At 37.4% G+C, this 21660-nt stretch overlaps 1 protein-coding gene across 5 annotated transcripts in view; it reads left to right on the forward strand.

Moving 5' to 3' along the window:
- col14a1a (collagen, type XIV, alpha 1a) overlaps positions 1-21660 on the forward strand; it is a 139477-nt gene that overhangs the window by 27400 nt on the left and 90417 nt on the right. For all 5 annotated transcript variants that reach the window (XM_084088320.1, XM_084088322.1, XM_084088318.1 and 2 more), the window contains exons 6-13: positions 11146-11301; positions 11457-11576; positions 13267-13431; positions 13720-13881; positions 13964-14121; positions 16165-16294; positions 18475-18617; positions 18857-18986. In XM_084088320.1, the coding sequence (XP_083944446.1) occupies positions 11146-11301; positions 11457-11576; positions 13267-13431; positions 13720-13881; positions 13964-14121; positions 16165-16294; positions 18475-18617; positions 18857-18986 (1164 nt within the window). The remainder of the gene's footprint in view (positions 1-11145; positions 11302-11456; positions 11577-13266; positions 13432-13719; positions 13882-13963; positions 14122-16164; positions 16295-18474; positions 18618-18856; positions 18987-21660) is intronic.

Below are 21660 nucleotides of genomic sequence, written 5' to 3' on the forward strand. Positions count from 1 at the left end.
GGAGTTCACGCCACCTTTCAAAAGCCCTTCCGATATTTATCCTTGTTTTCGCATGGCCCTGTAGCCACTCCGAAGTCCGAAGTCTTTTGCATTTTACAACGGATGAATCTCCAGTTGTCACTGGTGATTGTCGTTTGAACCTTTCTGAATCCGCCATCAAATTGATAAGTTTAATTACATCAAGTGCTGTGAGAAAAGGCTATAGATCTCCATCTCCAACATCCTCACACGCAATATAGCCTACTAGCCGAGACACCTTCTTTATGTGTACAGATGTGACGTAATGACACAAAGACATGCTCGAGTTTCCCGCGGAAATCCACCAGTACCACTGGAATTAAAAACATTATTACAGGCTTACTGTTTTGAATCAAGCCAAGGAAAGCAGATCGTTTTGAACACTGGCTGGTTATTTACTTGCTCAAAAATGTATTTTGGATCATTTTTAACCCAAAAAAGTTACGGAATGCAGCTTTAAGGGCTTACCGAATAAATAAATAAATAAATACACAAGCAACATTGATTTAAAATTCTTTAATTATGTGAGAAGAAAGACACCACAGAGTGATATCCACTCTATATTTTTCAAGTAAGAGTGCTTGGCCATTTGTAAATTGAATGTGTCTGGCTTCCAGTTATTTTTAGATGTATATGCTGCTTGATATTGCAAACTGGTATTTCTTACCCTATTATATTAATTTGGTGGCTTATTTATAAACATGCTGGTTTGTAGCTCAAACAGTTTTTCCATTTTCTGCACTTTGTTTTTCTTCTCGTTATTTCCATATAGCGACTAATGAACCGGAAGTCTTGCACATTCACAGAAAATAGCTTACTTCCGTGTTGGAAAATAAGGTGGATACGTAGGGCAAATAGGCTATTAGACGCTAGAAAAGTGTACAACACGGAGGCTCTGCGTCTTGCATTTCATCCGCTCTACAAATCGGTGATTAATTCAGCTGTCAGTGCTCTTATAAATCTGACTCTCTGCACGTTGCTGCAGTAAGTTATCAGAGGTGATTTCACTCTAAATCCTCCCCTTTCCAGTACTCAGAAACATCAAAGATCCTTGAATTAAGTTTTATCCATTCCTCACTAGTCATTGGCAGACCCAGTAGGTAATATAGAGTGGCAATATTTGGAGCACTGCCTCACACACATCTTTCATCCAAAGATTCTGAACGCTCTTCATTCTAGTGAAATCAAATAAACTGCAACCAAAAACACTGACAAAAGTACTGATAAACACTTATTGAAAAACTTTATATATATATATATATATATATATATATATATTTTTTTTTTATATATATATTTTTTTTCAAAAAGTTGTTTTTCAAACAAGATTCAAACTCGCAACCTCTTGCACTTAAAGGATATATAAAAAAAATGAAAATTAAACTTCTGTCATTATTTACACAACCTCATTTATTCCAAATCTGTATGACCTTTTTTTGTCAGTGGAAAACAAAAGAATATATTTTGAAAGTCAGCGGGGTCCAAACAACAACTAACTTTTATTGTATGAACAAAAAAAACAAACAAACAAAAACAAAAAAAAACAACACAAAAACAACATCAAACTAAATAAAACACAGCACAAATCTACACAAAATAAAAACCAAAACATTAAACAACATAAAAAAAAAAAAACCGCACACCAACAAAACACCAAACAAATGTTTTAATGTATTTTTTTTTCCACTAAAGCAAAAAAGTCATTCAGGTTTGGAAGCACATGAGGGTAAATAAATGATGACAGAATTCTCATGGGCACTAATATGCATTAATGGTAACACTTTAGTTAAGGGTACAATTCTCACGATAAACTAGTTGCTTATTATCATGCATATAATTTAACTTCCAGTTGTCTGCTTTAATTAATTATTAATGTTATGACTTGTTGAGTCACACGACTATTAACTAATTGTTGTGTAATATGCCATTTTGGTTTTGACATCCACACTAAACCGTAGATTTCAATTTCCAGCCATTGAAAATGGCTTCTCTTTGGTTCACTGCAGTTTTAAAGAAAAAACAACAACAACAACAATGGCGTTGACTTGTGAATTTGCACATGTTTTGTCTTAAAGTATATTTAAAACACCACATAGACATATAAACAACATTAAAAGCTTGATTTTCACCACAGGGGGACTTTAATACTATATGTTATTTGGAATTAATACATGGTTTAATTAATAGCAATTCATATATTATTTAATCATCATACAGTATATACTCTTTATTAGTTGCTGATTCAGTAATAATTAATTAATGGCTTAGTTCCACATCAGCTCATAATCAGATCCCCCAAGACTAAAAACCTAGAATTACCTCAGTGTAGCAGATTGTTGCCACATATAAAGGTCAAATAAATAGCTTAGCGGTCATTCTACAGCATTTTTGACTGCAGGATGACCAAGTATTTCAGAAAGCTGTGTAATAAAAAAAATTCCAAGATTCCAACACTTGTGGATTCTCTTGTAGGCTTTTGGACAGTTTGCATGCATGGAGTTGAATCAGAGACAATTTATACCTTGCTAAGTTACTTGTGTTACGTGCAGTGTAGAGTCACTGTATGTTTTATAATATATGTAAATGGTGTATTTGATGGCATTTATTAAAAAAATGGAACACTGATACAGTATGTTTGTATTATTGAATATTGATTAGCCTTCTGGGTGTTATACCCAAGAGAGGCTTATTGCATATATACATTTTCTCTGAAATACATTTCTAGAAGTTCAGAAAAGTTCTGTTGACCATCGATCTCAGCGTGTGATGCAACTGTCTTTCTTCAAAGCAAGCTTTGACAAGCCAAGACAGCCTTGCTTCGTAGCCACGATTACCCAAACCCTGTAGGTTTCTGTTTTATATTTATTTGTGCTCATAACATCACTTCTCCTTGTGTGAGAGCCCTGTTAGCAGATGCTGTATATAGTGTGTAGCTGAAGGGCAGTTTGGAAATTAGCAGTGACATGTTCAAAGTGTCTAGAGGCCTTTTCGGTCTGTGCCTGTTCCCACGCAAACCCCAGACGGGGTGTAAAACAATCCCTCCAGCCCAGACATAGCCCAAAGCCTGCATTTTAGTAAAAATGCTGCTTGAAAATAATATAAGCATCCCAAAAATTAAATAAATATCAGACAGAATTACAACATAGTCAATTTCATTACCAGATAAATGGAGGCCCCACAATAAATCATCTTCATGTCTGGGAGAAATGGTCATCTGGAAAAAAAAATAAAAAATACATGAGCTTGTAAAGAAGCCGTGGACTGCAAACCATATTAATGATTGAAATTCCTTTACTTTGAAGGATTGGATCCTTTGCATGTGGTATGGAAGCCATTAGATTGGGCAGAATTATTTGGACATTCTCAGAGCGAGGCTTAGAGGCATCTGATGACTTTTACATGACAGTGAATTCAACATAAGGCATATGATTGGTCAATATTCATGAATCCAATTTCTGCTTGGTCAAACACTAGGCGCGTTTCCATTACAGATTTGTGCAAAACCTTTGCGATTTTTTTCTAAATGTCGACAAAAAACTATTGCAAAATGACGGCGTTTCCATTAACCGATGTTATGCGACTAAAACTTCCTCTCGCGATAAGTAAAGTCATTCCAAAAACCATGGCAACGGACATTGGTAGGTTTCTGTCCTATATCCCAGCCACTGCACTGGTCATTATTATTAATCGAAGGAGACGTATGTGTGTTTTCCAAGCATTAATGGTAAGGAACGACCCTTATACTTGTGAGTGGCACATATGAGGTGTTTCTGGGTGTTTCTCCCTCACATCTGCTTCGAGGTCTTGATTGTGGCATTTATTTGAGGTTTAGAATCCATTATTCCTGTAATTCTTTTGTCTTATTTAAATTTAATAAAGAACTCTGTCTCGTATTCTGTCCAAACATACCACGTCATGTACGTCAGGTGACCTGTAAATGCCCAAAAACTGTTTCCATTGCAGTTTTGTGAAATATTTATTTTTCGAATTGCCTGAAAAACCACCTAAAAACTTTTTTTTTGCGATAAATGGGAGTTTTTGCGAAATTGACGTGTTTCCATTGGGTGTATTTTCAATTCGCAATTTCAATTTGCGCAATTTGAAGGGTAATGGAAACGCGGCTACTGAGGGTGCATTCTTAGATCCATCATCTGCTGCACTTAAATGAACCATATAGTTTACAGTTGAAGAATATGTAAATGAAAAAAAGCATGTTGAACAGACTGGTTAGTGTGCAGACTGAGCGTGTCTGGTCTGAAGATGCCTGATCTCTTTAGCGCTGAATGAGAATGAGAATCTAACAGGAGTGCTATGAGAATGAGAATAGTAATCATTACAGTTTCCAGCTGGTCTGCCTGGAGGAATCTAGACGTGGGCTGCATCACCGCTCCCACACGTCAACATCACAAATGCTCTTCTTCGCTCTCATAACTCCGTTCCACACTGTAGATTCACGTCTGGTAGGGGAGCCGGAACTGGAGGGCCCCGGGTCTGCGTTTCTCCACTTTCAGCCCACTCAACCAAACTTTGTCAGATGATATTCAAATGTATACCTGACTCCCAATGACAAGTGCATTTCTGATACAGGATTTAGTTTGCTGTAGTTACTGATTTTATTTTTTCACAAACAAATGTGCATTTACATACAGTATAGTGATAATCAATCAGTGAAACATATACATTTATTTGTAATATCTTGACTATTAAAAGTAAATTAAAATTTTACATGATTAAAAATAAAAATAATAAAATATATAAAATTCTTTTCGATGCTGATCATTTTTATGTTTTGGCTGATAACTGTTAATTAATTAATTATCCAATATCAGGTAATATCCACTATTGTTCAAACGTTTGAGGTTTGGTACGATTTTTTAAGTTTTTAAAAGAAGTGCTCACTGAGGCTGAATTTATTTGATCAAAAATACAGTAAAACATTGTGATAATACTGTGAAATATTTTTACAATTTAAAATAACTATTTTTTTTAAATATATATATTAATTTAACTTAAAATTAAATTGTAACTTACTTTAATACTGTTTAAATATCAAGAAACATTTTTCATTATTATCAATAATAAAAATGGTTGTGCTGCTTAATATTTTTGTGGAAAGTGCTACTTTTTTTCAGGATTCTTTGATGAATAGAAAGTTCAAAAGAACAGCATTTAGTTGAAGTAGAACTCTTTTTTTATATTATAAACTTATTGAATGCATCCTTGTTGAAAATATATATTACTGACCATAAACATTTGAACGGCAGTATATCCAAATAAAAATCGGTAATATTTGCTGATAACCAATATGGTCCAGATGTATCATGCATCCCTAAAAACTATCTGAGCCATACTGACTTTATATATTTCAGTGCCAAATCAGCACAACCTAATTCATAATCATGAGCACAGCCTTATGTAGTGACATCACAACCCGCCAATCCAAACTTGTTCCTCAGCACTGAGCTCTCAGCCTAGACTGGGTAAACCCTGCCCGATCTGCTGGCGATTTGATATCGCCCTGCACCTCAGGCTGGAAACCTGTACATTCTTCTATCCTGCTTCCTTTACAAATTTGCGAGGACCAATCACAAACTGGCTTATCCACCTGGCGCACTATTGGCGGGTTTAATCCAATCCAATGCCTTTTAACCTCTTGACGATGCTCAATGGCTTCTTTAGTTTAGCAAACAAATCGCTCGAGTGGGTGTACATACCACTTACTTTCATGTTTTTTTTTGCACAACCTGCAAAAATCGCTTGATGCCATTGCTGCTTCTGCAAACCACTGATCAGTGCTCCAAACCAACACATCTGTTGACACGTTTCCTGCCTGGAGTTTTCGCTGCAAAGTACGTCACCTGGATCGTTGGTCTGATTGGTTGAAGGACCAATTGTGTACAGAGTCATTTGAACTATGCCCGTTGATCACGCCTCTTGTGCAGTAGAAAATACATAGCAGACTCCCCAGACTAATGTTCAATCTTAAAAGATTGAGCTTGGTCTAGTGATAGCCAGACTACTTTCAGCCCTCTGTAAACTCGAATTCACCCTTTATTTCTTCTTGTCACTTCACGTCCTATTAAGAGAGAAAATTACATGCTTAAATGTCTTATAGGCCTGTTTCAGGTTCTCCTGCCAACTCTAGGGAAATAGTGGAACTGGTCAGAAAGAGTGTGCTTTTTAGATTCCCCCAAAAGCCCCAGAAGAGCCCCGGCTGTAGCATGCTATCTGTCCTTTCGGATTATTTAGATGGAGTGGACTGATTAACCTTGTGTGCTCTTTAGAACAAAGGCGCCCATTCTTTGGCCTGTGCATTGTTTGGCAGTTGACTATGTTGCTCTGCTGACGCCACAACCCATAGCATACTTGGCATGGCTGGCAGTCTGAGCGAGAGCTGAAGTAGGAAAAAGGAATAGTGCTACCGTAATAAAATGCTAGATAGATCTGCCGCTCTCCTCTCACTTTTTCAGTGACCTCTGTCTGCTTTTTTAGGATGTAGAAAAAGTGGGAATAGAGGGGGAAATCTGTTGGTCAGAGTTGTTAACCTTAAGGAACTAACCTTAATGGGCACTGAATGGTATTTAAACATGCTCCTGAGGGTACCAGACGGGCTCTTCTTCTGGCTATACCTTTTATTGCACTCCACTCTCTCTCTTTCTTTTTCTCTTTCCTCTCTCTCCTGTAGCTCAAAAATGGGGCCCTATTTTAACGATCTAAGCGCATGGTCTAAAGCGCAGGGCGCAAGTTCACTTAGAGCGTGTCCAAATCCACTTTTGCTAGTTTAACGATGGGAAAAATGGTTGATGTGGTCTAAAAGGGTTGTCCCTATTCTCTTGATTAGTAATGGGTGTGTTTTGGGCGTAACGTGCAAAAAACCAATCAGAGTCTCATCTCCCATTCCCTTTAAAAGCCAGTTGCACTCGCGCCATGGTGGATTCGCTATTTACATGACGGAATTTACAAGCAAAATGACTGAACGCTTCTCCAGAGAGCAAACGGATCTGCTCATGCGCAAGGTTAAGGCTCAGACCATCTACGGGTCAAGCCGGATTCCACCATGTCTTTATGTACACAATAATAATCTTTTACACTGTAATCCTTTTATTTTTAATATTTGGCATGTTTGTGTGCTGCTGTGCGTGTAATAAGCAGCTAGAGTGTATGCGCATTGTGCACCCGCCTATAGGCACACGTTACTTATGCGCTCTTTAAATAAAAAATATATATATTGCGCCATTGACTTTAGACCAGGTTTTTGTTGGTCAATGGCCAAGTCAATTTTAGTTGCCTCAAAATAGCAACGTGCCAACAATGCGCCAGAACACACCTCGTTTTCAGACATGCACGCCCATGGGCGCACAAATGGGCGCAAATGGGCTTGGCGCTACATTGTGCCGGGTGTATGATAGGGCCCATGTTATGTTATGTTATGTTATGTTATGTTATGTTATGTTATGTTATGTTATGTTAGTTTTTTAATAGATTGATTCTTTTATTGAGCAAAGATGCACTAAACTGACCCCAAAAGGGACATTGAATAGATTTATATTGTTTAGAATAAATACTGTTCTTTAAAAAAATGTAGAAAATCTTTAGAAAATTTCAACAAAACCTGTATAACGCACGAAGCACTGCTACTTGGGCGGAGTGATTTGCTCGCAGCACCTGAGAAGCCCCGTGGTGAGGAGCAGAGTTTGCTCAGAGTTGGAGTAAATCGCTTCACAGAAGTAGCAGTGCTTTTGAGAATATAATTTTCAGTATGTATACAGTTAGAAGATGGCTGTGTCTCATGTGACCTTGTTATTTGTACACGCTGTGACTATACAAATCACAACATGTAAATAGGAAAATGTTGGCGTTATTTTGTCACTTATTGGGAGCAGTATGCTAGCTGGAGCCATTTACCTCCAGTCTTTGTGCTAAGCTAGGCTAGCGGTGGGTGCGTCAGACAGAGTTACGGCACGCACGGAGATGAAAAGGTTATGTATGGACTTATCTAACTCTGGGGGATACGGTGAATAAGCTAAAGTCCCAAAAAGTCGGCGTGTTCCTTTAAATGTCCTAACCTGTTGAGTGTGTTGTATTTCATAATAGCTGCTTGTAGGTAGCACAAGCATAATTATTTTGGTGAGACTGTCAGCATATTAAGAACCACTTCAGATATCAAGCAGTCTGTTATAACCTCAGGCTTCCTATATCTTTATCCCTTCAACATCCCTGTATATCTTAATGACTTCACCTCAAAGAGAGTTGAAAGGTGGCCAAAAAGACATGCTTACTAAAAACTCACTCATTATTCAAAATCTTGAAAGAGCAAGAATTCTCCTTCCCCCCACATTAGTAGTCTAGACACCCCAGCGACAAGGGAGTCAAAGATAGCTGACAAATTTTTGACACGAGAGTTCTGACAGGAACAGCAAGAGCATCTATTCGGTAGTTAATCTTAATATGCATCTAATGAGAACAATAAACGTGACCTGCCACGAGACCTGCCCGTGGCGTCTCACCTCTAGTGAATATTTCATATGTCTGGAGACGCCATGGTACACACAGGCGACGACATTGAAGCCAGAAAAGGCATAATTAATGAAGGTCTGCATGCATAGTGCATTTATCATACCGCCGCTGCTTTGACTTAGCATTCATGAAGGATGCGAAAGAGTTGATTGCATTGTCTGTCGTGTTAATCTCATTTGCTTGTCTCTTCTTCTTTTCCTCCAGCATATGTATGATTGAGAGCTCCCAGAGGACGTCCCGCAAACCAAAAGAGCTTTTGCAGCCCGACAGCATTGCAGCAAGCACTTCCATGGCATCCTATTGCAATCGCATGACCTTTATGGGTTTTCTAAGGCGGCAATGAGGAGTCTGTTGCTTAGTAGATAAGCCCAGGGTCACTTAGGGCTTAATAAATCGATGTTGCCGGATCGCTGATGGGTCTGATGTTTCCTCTCCTATGAATCTCAGGATACAATCAGCCCTGTGTTCTCTGATAGAGGGGCTAACGTGGATTAGTGATACCAGGGCTCTCAATGGCTCACTGATAACAGCAGAAGGTACCTGTGTCTTGACAAGCCACTCTTTGTGTAGTGGCATGGATCGAACTACGCCACTATTTGCAGACATAAATAGTTGGAGAGGAATTAAGAAGCGCAGGAGTTAATTAAACATCTTGCAGCAATTGAATGGCGGTTTTTATTGAGTGTTTTCTCAGAGAGCCGAATCGTTTCGTTGTGGTAAAACTAAACTGATTCAACAGACATGCCTAATAGATTTGCCTGCCATGATGTGCTTTTCAGTACCTGTCTATACTGTGGTAGTTCACTCAAAAATTTATTTAAAAGAAAAGTCTTTATTTACACACCTTGATGTTTTTTTTGTCATTTTTTTATTCATGAAACACAAAAAGGTAATAATGAAAGTTAATGAGGGATGAGGCTGTCATGCTCCACAACACATATATAACAACACATAACACAAAAGTAACATAGAAGTATAAAAGTGATACATTTGACATATGTGCTACATTGTTTGCCTAAATGTTTTTTAGTAAGTCATATGATAGCTGTATGTAATAAATATTGTATATATATATATATATATATATATATACATAAATACAACAAAATAATCAATTAATAAAATAAAATGTAAATCATTATTCACTGAAAGTCTTTTCACAAGATCAAAATTTTAATTGTTGTTCATTGAAAATTGTCACACAATGGATTCAAATTTGTCATTATGTACTGAAAATAAGTACATAAGAGATAAGTTAAATATTTTTTTACTGAAAATCTTCACATAAGAGATCCATTAAATGATTTTTACTGAAAAATCTTCACATAAGTGATAAATTTAAGTAATTATTCACTGAAAATCTTCTCACGAGATCAAAATATAAATTATTCACTGAAAATTGTCGCATAATATATCACATTTTGATTCATTATTCACTGAAAATCTTCACATAATAGGCATAATAATCTTGACACACTCATGAGAGAGTAGCAATATACGATTAGTGAATGAATTGTTCTTTTGAGTCAGATATTTTTGATGACACAAAACTGAATCGTTCATCACAAATCAAAGATTTGTTTCTCAAGTTCTCAACTGTTTGATTCTGGTGGTCCCAACAGTTAGCAACTCATTGAAATAAAATATTATTTGTGAATAATACATTTTTGTCTATGCGTCACCAAAAAATATCAAAATGAAATAAAAGGAATAAAAGTTATAATGACTACTTTTATGGTCCTTTTGCATCTTTTTTAAGTCCTCAGTCACTTCCGTTATATTGAAAACTTTTTTTATCTTTATTTTACCTTTTGTGTTCCATGGAACAATGAAAATCTGGTTTGGAAAGAAATACTTTTTTTTTTTTTTACTTTTAAGATGATAAAAACATGTTATTAGTCCCAGATTAAGAGCCTCCATGGTCTCCTCCTCGTTGCCATCTTTGTGTCAACGGGTTTCTCTGTATTCATGTCTGAGACTAAAGTTTATAGTGTTTCCCTGTTCTGTATTTCAACCCTCTGTAGATGGTGCCAAACACTAATGCTCTTATAGAGAAGACTTGTATCATGCTATAAGGCCTTCTGTGAAAATAAATGATTGAGGGAGGAACAAAACAGACTCCCATGATGCAATGCTGAGCTCTGTGGTCCTGCGCTCCTCAGATTTACTGCCCGTACTGACACTTCATCACTTTACCCCCGCTGTGTGTGTATGTATAGTTATTGCACTGTAGGACTCACAGAGACATAAACACACACATGATTTGTTCAAGTTCAAGATGCCATCAGTTGTCTCTAACCGGTGTGGATCCCAGAGCTGTTCTCACTATTGCTGTTAAAATTGAATGAGTAAAATAATTTTGCTTTGGTTGATATTTGCCGCTGTGTTCATAAATCAAACATGTTCTTCCCTGCCCTATGATGATACTTTGGGCAATGACAAAGTGGTTCAATAAAACCGTACCTGCATTCACAGACTGCAGACTTTTGAGTTTGTTTGATTCTTCAAAGGACAATGTTTTTGGATCTATAGCCATGCTGTGGGACTGTATAAGTGCAACGAAGTTCACTCTTTCTTTTTCTGTTTCTCTGTCTATCTCTCATAATCCAGTGGATCAGTTTGTATGCACAACTCCTGCCGTCGCAGATATTGTCATCCTGGTCGATGGATCTTGGAGCATCGGAAGAATCAATTTCCGTCTGGTTCGCATGTTCCTTGAAAACCTGGTCAATGCCTTCGATGTGGGAATAGACAAAACCCGGATTGGTGGGTCGCATGAATTCACTCTTATTCACTCGTAATAATTCAATCACTGTTTTGATCTGAAAATAGATTTACAGGATCATTTATAATTTAGACGACTTTTCAATTGATCTGTAAAGTGCCAATGTGTCCCCTGGATGTGTTTTTATGTGTTTTAGGACTGGCCCAGTACAGCGGAGATCCACGAATTGAGTGGCACTTGAATGGCTTCAGCACAAAAGATGCAGTAATAGATGCTGTCAAAAACCTGCCTTACAAGGGAGGCAACACTCTCACAGGTAATTCGCTGTGTTTTTCCTTCTTCTTCCATTGTTCTAGAGACACGAATACATATACTGTGCCTGGTGAAACTGGTCACAACCAGTTCTATCATTGTACCGATGTACAAATTCTACATTGCTGTAGGGTTAAATTCACATAAACAAATGCAGTATTTTACTTTGCGTTTCATTCACTAACCGGCCAGTCCAACATGACCAGGCACTATAGGCGCTATTTAGTATTTCTCATATTTGCGACTTTATTTCTTGTACTTTAATTATGACTTCACTTTTTGTAATTGCAATTTTATTTTACACAATTGCGACTTTTTCTCGTAATTGTGACTTTATATCTCACAATTGTGACTATTTCGCGTATTTGTGACTTTGTAATACACAATTGCAATTCTTTGTATTTGCGACTTTATTTCTTGTACTGTAATTGCGAATTCACTTTTTGTAATTGCAACATTGTCACAATTGCAACTTCATATCTCAGAATTGTAACTTTATATCTCACAATTGTGACTTTCGCATAATTGTAATTTTATATCACAATTGTGACTTTCGCATACTTTAATTGCAATTTTATATCTCACAATTGTGGCTATTTCTCAATTATGTGTCTTTGTAATATGCAACTGCAAATTTTTTTTGTATTTGCTACTTTATTTCTTGTACTGTAATTGCGAATTCACTTTTTGTATTTGCAACGTTGTCACAATTGCAACTTCATATCTCAGAATTGCAACTTTATATCTCACAATTGTGACTTTTGCATAATTGCAATTTTATATCTCACAATTTTGGCTATTTCTCAATTATGCGTTTTTGTAATACGCAATTGCAAACAGTATTTGCAACCTTATTTCTTGTACTGTAATTGCGAATTCACTTTTTGTAATTGCAACTTTGTCACAATTGCAACTTCATATCTCAGAATTTCAGCTTTATATCTCACAATTGCAACTTTCTCATAATTGTGACTACATCTCACAATTGTTACTAATACTTGTCGTAATTTCATTGTTTTATCATAATTTCAACTTTATAACTGACAATTGCAAGTTTAATTTCTTATCACTTAATTTCTTGTACTGAAATTGCCACTTTTTGTAATTGTAACTCAATATCGTACAATTGCAACTTCTAATAATTGTGAGTTTATTTCTCATAAATATGAATTTATAATGTGAAATTTGACTTTACTTCTTATTTTGAAATTCTTTAAATTAAGCGTAGCGTCAGTTCTGGCAGGTCACGTTAGTCAACTCGCGTCAGCTGATCCACGTCTACCGATAGGAATACGACGTCTATCACTGCATACATACAGTATATAAGCTCCTCAGTATTATCAACAGCTAGCGCGTCTCTCAGGAGCCAATTCCCTCCTCCATCCCCAGCTCCTCCTCTCGTCCAGTCAGGATTTGGCATTCTGATTCCACCTGAATCAGACTAAAATTCTCTAATTATGTTGTACATTAAAATGGATTAATGATATCTGCAATACTTTCATGTAAGTTCTGTTCTGTTTACCCTAACGGGGGTTATCGCTGCTCTCCCTGCTCTTATCCATGCTAGGCTGCATGGATGCGCAGGGATTTCTCGCCCAGAACAGAACCATACCGCCAATCCAAACTGTATGCTAATTGTCAATCGTATTTGATGATAGTGGTCCTGACAGAATTTAATATTTTGATCCGTCTAGGTCTTGCTCTTACCTACATCCTGGAGAACAGCTTCAAACCTGAGTCTGGGGCTCGTGCTGATGTCCCCAAAATTGGAATCCTGATAACCGACGGCAAATCCCAGGATGACGTTATCCCACCTGCTCAGACCTTGAGAAGTGCTGGAGTCGAGTTATTTGCCATTGGTATTAGAGGATTCCTCATGCATCTTTGTGTAGAATAGTTCATCTACTTTCATTTATGCAGTATGTAGAAAAAGTATCCACCCAGTGTTAAATAAACATCCTCAGGGCTGATGTATAAATGTTGCTGAGCTTTTCAGGGGTCATTTGTGAATTTTATCACTAATAATTATTTGCAAAAGATTGTAGACTGTCAACACAGATAGGCTACATGATCAACACTTGCTGTCTCCTATAGATATTCCAGAAACGTGGAATATGACCTTTTTGAATATGTTTGGTTGTGCGTAGGTGTGAAGAATGCTGATGAGAACGAGCTGAAGGCCATCGCCTCTGAACCAGAGGACACACACGTTTATAACGTGGCTGACTTCAGTATCATGAGCACTATAGTGGATGGTCTGACCAGGAAGGTGTGTGATGGAGTGGAGCAACAGGACAAAGAAATGAATCGTGAGTGTTTTACCTGCTGTTTAAACTTCCATTTCTGATGTGTGGAATGGGATCTGATGTCTCACGATTCCCTCATTGCCAGGAGATTATGTCACTGAAGAGACTGCGTCCCCACCCCAGGACTTGGTCATTTCTGAGGTGACAGCACACAGTTTTCGTGTGTCCTGGACTCATGCTCCTGGAAGTGTGGAAAGATATCGGGTGGTTTACCATCCAACCAGAGCAGACATTCTGGAAGAGGTGACCAAAGACTTTATGCTCTATCACAGCTTTCAAATCTGTTACTCAACTATTGTGTAGTTATTTTGCAGTGCTACAGAACATCCACTAAGTGTATTTAAAACCAAACCCACCAACTAAAAGCCACCACTTAAATACAGAGGACCAATAATTTGGAAATAAATAAAGGAATAAATGACTTGATAAAACAAATATAATACATTTTCAATTAAATTTAATCCTGAATTTATTTTTGTATTACTTTTTCCTTAATTATTGTTTATTTTTTTGTATTTGTTTTAATTAATTTTTATTCTTTTTTACTTTATTTATTTATTTATTATTCTTTTTTTATATAATTTTTGCCGGTTTGGTCCTCCATGCTTAAAGGCATATTTGGTGCAATTTTTTATTTATTTCTGCCATCATTTACATGTTGTTCCAACCTATATCAATCAATCAATCAATCAATCAATCAATCAATCAATCAATCAATAATTTATTTATAGACCACATTTAAGACACAACCGAAGTTGACCAAAGTTCTTTACAAGGAATAAAAGAGACACAAAAATAAAACCAATATACATACATAAATACCAGACAAGACAAAAAGCACTCAATAGAATAAAAGAAAAATCCAGGAAGACAAACTACAGAATGTTAAAAGCCAAGGTGAATAAATGAGTCTTGAGCTGAGAGTACAGATAGATGGAGCATGCCTAATAGAAGGAGGAAGGCTGTTCCACAGCTTCGGCCCAGCAGCGGCAAAAGCGCGATCACCACGTTTTTTAAGCTTTACTTTAGGGACTGCAAGACGGCCAAGGTCAGAGGATCTCAGGTTTCTGGATGGAGTGTACGGAGTCAAAAGATCCATTAAGTATTGAGGTGCCAAATTATTCAGAGTTTTATAGACAAATAATAAAATTTTAAACTCAATCCTATACTTTACCGGAAGCCAGTGCAGAGACATTAAGATAGGTGTTATGTGGTCGTACTTTCGCTTCCCTTCAAGTAGTCTAGCGACTGCGTTTTGAACCAACTGCAGACGAGAGATGGAAGTCTGAGAAATGCCATAATACAGAGAATTACAGTAATCAAGCCTAGATGTAACAAATGCATGAACAGCTGTTTCCAAATTACTCCTTGATAAAATGGGCTTCACTTTACTGAGAAGGCGAAGTTGGTAAAAGCATGACTTGACAACAGCTGAAATCTGTTTGTCAAACTTTAAACTGGAGTCAAAAAGGAAGCCCAAATTCCTGGAACACTTTGTGTTATATGGGGTGAGAAAGCCAAGATCAAAATCACACAGTTTACTTGGGGCCGAAAATAATAAACTCAGATTTGTTTTCATTTAAGTTTAAAAAATTGCTTGAAATTCGTTTAGACAATCTAACAGCGGCTGAAGAGTATATTTATTATTGCGTTGCTATATGTCCTTTTTTTTCTTCTGCGGAAATTTTCTTCTGCAATTTTGACAAATGTTTCTCTTCATATAAAGAAAGTCAGTGGGGTCCAAAACAACGTTAGACCCCACTGACTTTTATTATATGGGCAAATAATCACTGAGACATTTTTTTTTTCTTCATGTTCAACAGACCAAATAAGTAAATACAGCTTTGGAACAACATCAGTGTAAATAAAAAAATGACTGAAAGGGTAAAGTGTTTAGGAAGATATATGACCTTATTGTCAGAAATCCTACTATTCATGTCAACTGATGCTCGAATGTTCAGCAGTCTATATTTTACAAGTCATTTTTGTTCTTTTCTTTCTTTGAAATAAACACCACTTGGTTTGATATTCTGTTATCTTGCTGCAATGACAGCCTTACATTTGTAACTGTGGCTTTACTTCTTAGTGCCAGTTTATTATGCCTCTTTTATCTCCTTTGTTCTATTTCCAGTTTTTGGTGATGGGTGTCAGCCCAATACTATAAATATTATGTCCTGCACTTTACCACGTTATTTAACACTGTTGAGGCTTTTGGTCTTATTTTTCATAATCATTCTCCAAACTGCTGTGCTGGGCGTCACAAACCGCTGTTGTCTTGCTGTACAGATTGTGGTGGGCGGCAGGGAGAATTCAGTCGTCCTGCAGAATTTGAACTCTCTGACTGAATACGAGATTGCTGTGTTCGCTGTGTACCGCAGCGCAGCGAGTGACGCTCTCAGAGGCAACCAGATCACGCGTGAGTCATCCTCAAAACTTGCCACAACCAACATTGACTACAGAACATCTCAAAACACATGTGTTACAGGCTTGTGTCCTTCACAATTTCACTGTGAAACAGTATTACCCACAAACCACATGCCTATAGATTTCCTAAATACCCTTTACTGTGCAATTCTATCAGCACTTTTTATATACAGTTTATTTCTTAACCACTACTTTATAGCAAACGCCTGTCAGTCATCTCAGCAAGACAGGACTGAATTCTGCAGTATTTAGTGGATGTTTGAAGTCTACATTGTTAAATGTTTGTGGTAGAAGATAGTGTTGTGGAAAAGGCTATCCATCTGTGCTTGTTTCCAGAATAAAAATCTTGTCTATTTCTGTCCCACTCCATCAAAGTCATCTTTAACTTTCACACTTTCCCAGAATCCAACTCAGAATGCACTTCTTCTGATCAGAAATACACACGTATCCAGCCACTGAAAAAAGTAGTGGCTTTAAAAGTTTTCATAATCAGTATTTTTCCCCAGTAAAACAAGATACTCTGTCTACATTAAGAAGAACATTAAATTAAAAGCTAAATGGTGTTAGATAGTAAAACTTGTTTTAATGCTGAAAGGTTTGTTTGAGCTGCACCCTCTACTGTACAGCTGTGAATTTGCATTTCTTTCAGCCATTCATTTCACTTTTGGTGTGAAAGGGCCTTTACATTTGCCAAAAATAGAACTTATTTTTGTTGTTATTAAGAAACAAACAAGCAAGCCCAGCCCAGGTAAGAAAAAGTAACGTAAAAGTAACGTAACGCAATAGTTTAATGCATTACATTTAATAGTAACTTTCCCCAACACTGGCGCCCATATAGCTACAATAAACTTTGTAACCTGTAAGCTAGTGAAAATGTAATGCTGAACTTACTGCATCAGATGCGACCGTTCGAATGACTGACAAAACACAAATCTCTGACATTCGCTGCTGAAAAACCTTGTAACTCCATTTGAGCTTGATTTTGGGAAAATGTTAAAGGGGTGGTATAATGCCATTTTCACAAGATGTAAAATAAGTCTTTGATGTCCCCAGAGTGTGTATGTGAAGTTTTAGCTCAAAATTCCCCACAGATATTTTTATATAGCATGTTAAAATTGTACATTTTTGAGGGTGAGCAAAAACGCACCGTTTTGTGTTTGTTCCTTTAAATGCAAATGAGCTGCTGCTCCCGGCACAACAGCTTGTGTCCTTCCTTTTACCTCACACAGACATGCACTGTAAATTTCAAAAGCTTTTAGCCTTTTATTTTCAAACCGGAGTCAGACAATGATGGAGAAACTCAAGAAGTGACAACATGTAGAATGCAACAGGACATTTCTGAATGGTTAGTTGATGAATTTATGTAGCTTATGTATAGTTATCTTCTAGTCATTGATTAGCATATTCTGTCTTGATAATCTATAAATCGTGTTCCGGGGTTATGTAAATTTTAGGGTTAGTGATGTCACTAACCCGTGAGGAATGTCGTGTAGTCCCTACCAGCCGTTTGTTGTAGTCCTTAAAAAGCGATTTCTTTAAAAGCAAATATCTCCCTTTGCTTTGAACTTTGAGGATTGCAACTTTGCAGATGTTGTTTATGCTCAAACAGCAACATTACACACTAACTAAAGTTAAATAAGTGAAATCATAATCAACCACCCCTTTAATAATATAATGACGCACGCAAGTGCCACAATACTAACTTTGACAACATGGTGTTTAATTATTTAAAAACTAACCTGCACTTTTCTCTGGTTTCAAAACGCACGCCATGCTGGATATTACCTGCCGTTCATTTTCATAATACTTTTCAAACTGTTGGTGACATATTCTCGGAATCCAAAAGCTAATGCCAGCGACTTACACATGATGACTTGACAGCTGAGCGCAGGCATTTGACTCACGTTGGATGCATCAATTCATGATTGGTTTAGTGCCAAATTAAAATATTAGACAGAACGATAAAATAACGTTATTAACCGGTTAATGGTAATTTCAAATAAGTGTTTCTGTTTTGTTTGTTCCTGTTAAAATGATGTTTGTTTTTGTTTGTTATTCCTTGAACCGGTTCGGAGCCCTGACTCACACACATGCAAACACAAACAAAACATGTTTCACTATACATCTATGTTAAGTATAAATGTCTGATCTGTATGTATGTGTGCATCTCAGTGGCTCTACCTACAGTGAGTGATCTCGAGTTGTACGAAGTGACAGACAACAGCATGAGAGCCCGTTGGAGGGATGCACAAGGGGCTTCTGGGTACATGATCCTTTACGCTCCACTGAGCAGTGAGACTACAGATGAAAGAGAGGTGAGGCTGCAAATTGTCTTTGTGAGTGTGCCTGTCCGTGTTTGAGCAAACGTTAAGCCCGCGCTGGCATGATGACACTTCCACCAAAATAGTAGCTTCACCGTTACACTGTTTTCATGGAAGCTGTAGAAGAAGAATAACAATCATCACGTTTGAGTTCCCTTGGTTGCACTTTTTTATCTCTGTTTCAGCAGCCTTTATGCTGCTCTAAAGGTGTTGCTGTTGTTTTTGTGATACAGCTAAAGGTGGATGAGACGGTGACTGATGTGGAACTGAAGGGATTGATTCCTGACACAGAGTACACCGTTACGGTCTATGCCATGTTCGGAGAGGAGGCCAGTGATCCCGCCACTGTTCAGGAGACAACCAGTGAGTGTCCAGGCCAATCTGTTTTTAAATATAAATTTAAACATGCAGGGCCCTATCATACACCCGGCCCGACGCAAGTGTTTTTTGCTAGTTTTAGCCTGACGCAGTTATAATTTTCTCGTCCTGTGCCACGTTGTGTAAATAGCAAATGCATTTGCACCCATTTGTGCGCCCATGGGCGTGCTGGTCTGAAAACGAGGTGTGTTCAGGCGCATTGATGGCGCGTTGCTATTTTGAGAAATAGACAGCGCCATTGACCAACTGAAACCTGTTCTAAAGTCAATGACGTAGTATTTTTTTGAGCCTATAGGCAGGTACACAACGCGCATACACATTGCTTATTACACACACAGGGACGCGCAGCAGAACACAAACATGCCAAATATTAAAAATAATATGTTTATGTAATGTCCAGTGATTAATGGTTCTGTTTTGAATTTTTGAAAGGTGACCCACGTAATACGGCTGGGTGTATAGATCAATACAATAATATTTCAATATTTTTAGTCTTTTAATAATATTTTAAATATATCTCAATATTTATGTATTTGTTCTGAAATGGCTTGAATTGTATTTCTTTTTCTTTTCCTTGGATCGAACATGATTTCAACATAACACATTTAGAGAAGCTAATTATTAAAAACATTAAAGTAGAATACTTAATCTACTCCAATCTTCAGTGTCACATATTCCTTTAGAAATTGTAAATAATTCTAATATGCTGTTTTGCTAATTCTAATACATATATATATATATGTATATATATATATTTTTTTTTTACTAATTATCAAAAAAATATACAGTCCTACAAAGCTATTATTACCAGAGCATGTGATCAGATGATCAATTTTACCATTGTTGCCCAGCATGACTTTACCAGCTCAGTAGGGCTATTGCAAACAGAAGTCTACTACTGAGAAATTTCACGTTATTTGAGCGGACTTTGCTTTTCCAGTGCGTGATGATTGGTACAGTACATGATTGGAGCGTTTGGGCCGTTAACGACAGAGCAGATCATAGAGCACAGAGCGGAACATTGAGCAGAGAGCGCAGCGCGCCGACACACACACACACACGCAGAAACACACACAACGGAGAGCGTTACTATATATATATATATATATATATAGTTATATATAGTGGTGTGAAAAAGTGTTTGCCCCCTTCCTGATTTCTTTTTTTTTTTGCATGTTTGTCACACTTAAATGTTTCAGATCATCAAACAAGTTTAAATATTAGTCAAAGATAACACAAGTAAACACAAAATGCAGTTTTTAAATGAAGGTTGTTATTATTAAGGGAAAACAAAATCCAAACCTACATGGCCCTGTGTGAAAAAGTGTTTGCCCCACCTGTTAAAACATAACTTAACTGTGGTTTATCACACCTGAGTTCAATTTCTCTAGCCACACCCAAGCCTGATTACTGCCACACCTGTTCTCAATCAAGAAATCACTTAAATAGGACCTGCCTGACAAAGTGAAGTAGACCAAAAGATCTTCAAAAGCTAGACATCATGCTGAGATCCAAAGAAATTCAGGAACAAATGAGAAAGAAAGTAATTGAGATCTATCAGTCTGGAAAAGCGTTCTTTTCCAGACTGGCTTTCTAAAGCTTTGGGACTCCAGCGAACCACATTATCCATTATCCACAAATGGCGAAAACATGGAACAGTAGTGAACCTTCCCAGGAGTGGCCGGCCGACCAAAATTACCCCGAGAGCGCAGCGGCGACTCATCCAAGAGGTCACAAAAGACCCCACAACAACATGCAAAGAACTGCAGGCCTCACTTGCCTCAGTTAAGGTCAGTGTTCATGACTCCACCATAAGAAAGAGACTGGGCAAAAATGGCCTGCATGGCAGAGTTCCAAGACGAAAACAACTGCTAAGCAAAAAGAACATTAAGGCTCGTCTCATTTTTGCCAGAAAACATCTTGATGATCCCCAAGACTTTTGGGAAAATGTTCTGTGGACTTATAAGACAAAAGTTGAACTTTTTGGAAGGTGTGTGTCCCATTACATCTGGCGTAAAAGTAACACCGCATCTTAGAAAAAGAACATCATACCAACAGTAAAGTATGGTGGTGGTAGTGTGATGGTCTGGGGCTGTTTTGCTGCTTCAGGACCTGGAAGACTTGCTGTGATAAATGGAACCATGAATTCTGCTGTCTACCAAAAAATCCTGAAGGAGAATGTCCGGCCATCTGTTCGTGACCTCAAGCTGAAGCGAACTTGGGTTCTGCAGCAGGACAATGATCCAAAACACACCAGCAAGTCCACCTCTGAATGGCTGAAGAAAAACAAAATGAAGACTTTGGAGTGGCCTAGTCAAAGTCCTGACCTGAATCCAATTGAGATGCTGTGGCATGACCTTCGAAAACCCTCCAATGTGGCTGAATTACAACAATTCTGCAGAGATGAGTGGGCCAAAATTCCTCCACAGTTGTTGCTGCTTAAGGTTGGCCCAACCAGTTATTAGGTTTAGGGGGCAATCACTTTTTCACACAGGGCCATGTAGGTTTGGATTTTGTTTTCCCTTAATAATAACAACCTTCATTTAAAAACTGCATTTTGTGTTTACTTGTGTTATCTTTGACTAATATTTAAACTTGTTTGATGATCTGAAACATTTAAGTGTGACAAACATGCAAAAAAATAAGAAATCAGGAAGGG

The sequence above is a fragment of the Abramis brama genome (assembly GCF_963993115.1).
Source record: "Abramis brama genome assembly, chromosome: 17".
NCBI lineage: Eukaryota > Metazoa > Chordata > Actinopteri > Cypriniformes > Leuciscidae > Abramis > Abramis brama.